Here is a 5,000-nt window from a genome sequence, read left to right on the forward strand (position 1 = left end):
AAGCCAAACCAAAATACGATAAAAGAAACAGATTCAACAAGAACTTACACAAGGCAAAGCTCCCCTCTCTGTTCAGTCGAAAAAAAAAAAGATTATGAAGCTATCCCGAAGCTAACCAATATCTGACCCTTATTACTCGCGCATTTACGCGAGGAGGGTTGGGATGGCAGTGGAGCAGCACTTTATCAGGAGTTTGTCAGAATGTTCCATTTTCGTTCGCAGTCTGGCGTGCGTCTCATATGTTTGGGAACTGAAGCGCAATTTATGGGATCCCTGGTTGTGTGTGAACTAATTCCATTTTGTTTGTGATATACTCATTGTGTTGATTCTGTTGTTATTTACTCAAGTCTGATATGATATTATACAAAGGTTGCATCCGTGTATGCGAGTAACGCGTCACAGGCACTTGCTGTGTGTTTCAGGAAGGGAGGTGAGAGAGAGGAGGGAGAGTGATGAGAGATGAGGAGGAGGAGAGAGAGGAGAGAGAGAGAGAGAAGAGAGAGATGATGATTGAAGAGAGAGAGAGAGAGAGAGAGAGAGAGAGAGAGAGAGAGAGAGAGAGAGAGAAAGGGGGGAGGGGAAGAGATAGAGTGAACGAGCGAGAGAGAGAGAGAGATGGAGAAAGAAAACGAGCGAAAGAAAGAGAGAGAGCGAGAGATGCAGGGACACATAGAGATAAATAAGCCTTCGCTAAAAACAGACCATAGACGGTGAAGATAACCAGTTGAAAAAAAAAAACAAAAAAAAACGCAGTACCCACCATTAACAATCACTCCGCCATAACACAGTATGCACAAACTCACTCAAATCACTCACTGAAGACGTCCGTTCCAAACTTTCTTCCGTGTCACAGGCCGTAATGGATCAAATCGGGCTTCTCGGTAAGATGCAGCATTATATGTACAGCATACTTGGGAGGAAATCGCTTAACGGCCGGAACAAGAGCAAATGAAAAAGTGGAGAGACTCAGTTGCTATGGTACCAGCCGAAGGAATTTTCTCATCCCTCCCGACGATCACCGTTCCTTCACAGACCATCGATGGTGAGCGTTACGTTTCGATTAATATATAAAGATATGAATGAGAATGATTAACTTGACGGTTTTATCGAGAGACGACGTGGTCTAGTTTGCACAAATCTATCTTGCATTTAGAGAAATGAGTGTTATTATGACCTCCCCTCATTTCTTTATCTATATCACCGCGCGCCGCGACGGTTCATTGAATATAGCTTTCACTCGTTGGCTGCTAGGTTTATATCTCATTCATGGATACATTTTTTTTTTCATTTATTTATCTATTCAAAGAAAAGACCTGACAGGTGATATGGGGCACATTACAACATTAGGTTACGTTCCCCCTAGTGTTCTCATAACATACATACATACATACATACATACATACATACATACATACATACATACATACATACATACATACATACATACATACATACATACATACATACATACATACATACATACATACATACATACATACATACATACATACATACATACATACATACATACATACATACATACATACATACATACATACATACATACATACATACATACATACATACATACATACATACATACATACATACATACATACATACATACATACATACATACATACATACATACATACATACATACATACATACATACATACATACATACATACATACATACATACATACATACATACATACATACATACATACATACATACATACATACATACATACATACATACATACATACATACATACATACATACATACATACATACATACATACATACATACATACATACATACATACATACATACATACATACATACATACATACATACATACATACATACATACATACATACATACATACATACATACATACATACATACATACATACATACATACATACATACATACATACATACATACATACATACATACATACATACATACATACATACATACATACATACATACATACATACATACATACATACATACATACATACATACATACATACATACATACATACATACATACATACATACATACATACATACATACATACATACATACATACATACATACATACATACATACATACATACATACATACATACATACATACATACATACATACATACATACATACATACATACATACATACATACATACATACATACATACATACATACATACATACATACATACATACATACATACATACATACATACATACATACATACATACATACATACATACATACATACATACATACATACATACATACATACATACATACATACATACATACATACATACATACATACATACATACATACATACATACATACATACATACATACATACATACATACATACATACATACATACATACATACATACATACATACATACATACATACATACATACATACATACATACATACATACATACATACATACATACATACATACATACATACATACATACATACATACATACATACATACATACATACATACATACATACATACATACATACATACATACATACATACATACATACATACATACATACATACATACATACATACATACATACATACATACATACATACATACATACATACATACATACATACATACATACATACATACATACATACATACATACATACATACATACATACATACATACATACATACATACATACATACATACATCATACATACATACATACATACATACATACATACATACATACATACATACATACATACATACATACATCATACATACATACATCATGCATACATACATACATCATGCATACATACATACATCATACATACATCATACATACATACATCATACATACATACATACATACATACATACATACATACATGCATACATCATACATACATATATCATACATACATACATACATCATACATACATATATCATACATACATACATACATATATCATACATACATACATATATCATACATACATACATACATATATCATACATACATACATACATATACATACATACATACATACACACATGCATATATCAATACAATATACACACATATATATGCACATGTATAACACAAACATTATTCTAAATGAAGAAAAAGAAATAACTAATCTAAAAACAAACAAACATTCTTTCAGATCGACGACAACTTCAACATCAACTTCAGGGCGCTCGCTGATAACTACAACAGAGTGAATATCGACCCTAACCTGCGGAACGACCTCCTCACGGGACTCTCCTTCTGTGGGGACTTTTCGGTAGGGTGGATGTTGATTGCTTGTTTTTATTTTATTTTATTATCTATTTATTTATTTTATTTATTTATTTTATTTTATTTATTTTTTTTATTTATTTATTTATTGTTTTTTTTTTTTTTTTTTGGGGGGGTTGGGTGATTTTGTTGTCTTTTGCGAGTTTTTATTGATTTGTTTGTTATTTTTGTTTATTATATATTTGTTTTTTTGTGTTTCTTTATCCTTTCCCTCTTGGTATTTGTTTGGTCTGTTTGTTTATCAACGTTATTTTCTATTTGAGATTCAACTCTCTCTCTCTATCTCTGTCACTTCTCTCTCTGTCTCTCTTTCTCTCCCTCAGTCCTTCTTTCTCTTTCTCTACCCTCCTCTCTCTCTGTCTCTGTCTTCCAATCTTCTTTTCCCTTTTCCTTATTCTCCTTCATATTCATTTCCCCCTCTATCTCTTTCTCTACCTTCTCTCTCACAGTCACTCCCCTTCTTTCCTCTCCTCTCAGTCTCCTTCAAGTATTACTTAAGGTAGAATAAATCCATTATTCACATCCACATCAAGCAAAATCAAATTATTTCCTCAGTGATTCTTAAGAACAACTTCAATTTCAACCTCTTAACGAACCACGCTCCACCTCCACCTCTAACTCCACCTCCACTTCTACCTCTACCTCCACCTCCACCCCCACCTCCACCTCCACCTCCACCCCCACCTCCACCTTCACCTCCACTTTCACCTCCACCTCCTTCTCCACCTCCACCTCTACTTCCATCTCCACCACCACCTCCACCTCCACTTCCAACTCCACCTCCACCTCCACCTCCAATACTACCTCCACCTCCACCTCCACCTTCACCTCCACTTTCACCTCCACCTCCTTCTCCACCTCCACCTCCACCTCCCCCTCCACCTCCACACATACCTCCAACTCCACCCCCACTTCCACCTCCACCCCCACCTCCACCTCCACCTCCACCACTACCTCTACTTCCATCTCCACCTCCACCTCCACCCTCACCTCAACCTCCAGCCCCACCTCCAATACTACCACCACCTCCACCCCCACCTCCACCTCCACCCTCACCTCTACCTCCACCCTCACCTCCACCTCTATCTCCACCTCCACCACCACCCCCACCTCCTCTATCTCCCACCTCCACCCCACCATCCACATGATCCTCCACCCACCCCATCCACTTCCACCCATCCTCATGACCTCCAAATGACCCCATACCACATGATCTCATAACAACCAACAATGATTTATCCTCATGACCATCCACATGACCATCCACATAACCATCCACATGACCAACCTCATGACCATCCACATGACCATCCACATAACCATCCACATGACCAACCTCATGACCATCCACATGACCATCCACATGACCATCCACATGACCATCCACATGACCCTCCTCATGACCCTCCTCTTCTCCCTGAAACAGTCATGCCTCCCAGTGGAGAAACTGGGCTCCCCCCTCCCCAGCCAACTCCAGCGGCTCATGGCCTTCATGAAGTGCGAGAGGAAGACCCGCCTCTCCGCCTGCTTCAAGCACGACCTCAGGAGGAATATCAATCAGTTCGATTTGTCTGTCCTCCCCCACGGCGGCGGCGGTGGCGTCCGACCTAACGTGATTGAGCAGCTTATGACCATCCTGATTGGTT

The 5,000-nt window shown here is 38.1% G+C and overlaps 1 protein-coding gene across 1 annotated transcript in view; it reads left to right on the forward strand.

Moving 5' to 3' along the window:
- The window catches only part of LOC122265047 (uncharacterized), an 8,392-nt gene that overhangs the window by 2,966 nt on the left and 426 nt on the right, over positions 1–5,000 (forward strand). Inside the window, exons 3-4 of the mRNA XM_086540375.1 lie at positions 3,221–3,340; positions 4,781–5,000. The exon at positions 4,781–5,000 is cut by the window's right edge and continues 426 nt beyond it. Coding sequence (XP_086396501.1) covers positions 3,221–3,340; positions 4,781–5,000 — 340 coding nt within the window. The remainder of the gene's footprint in view (positions 1–3,220; positions 3,341–4,780) is intronic.

This window comes from Penaeus japonicus, unplaced genomic scaffold (assembly GCF_977035675.1).
Source record: "Penaeus japonicus unplaced genomic scaffold, GWHDUDI00000001_assembly GWHDUDI00000010, whole genome shotgun sequence".
In the NCBI taxonomy this organism is placed as follows: Eukaryota; Metazoa; Arthropoda; class Malacostraca; order Decapoda; family Penaeidae; genus Penaeus; species Penaeus japonicus.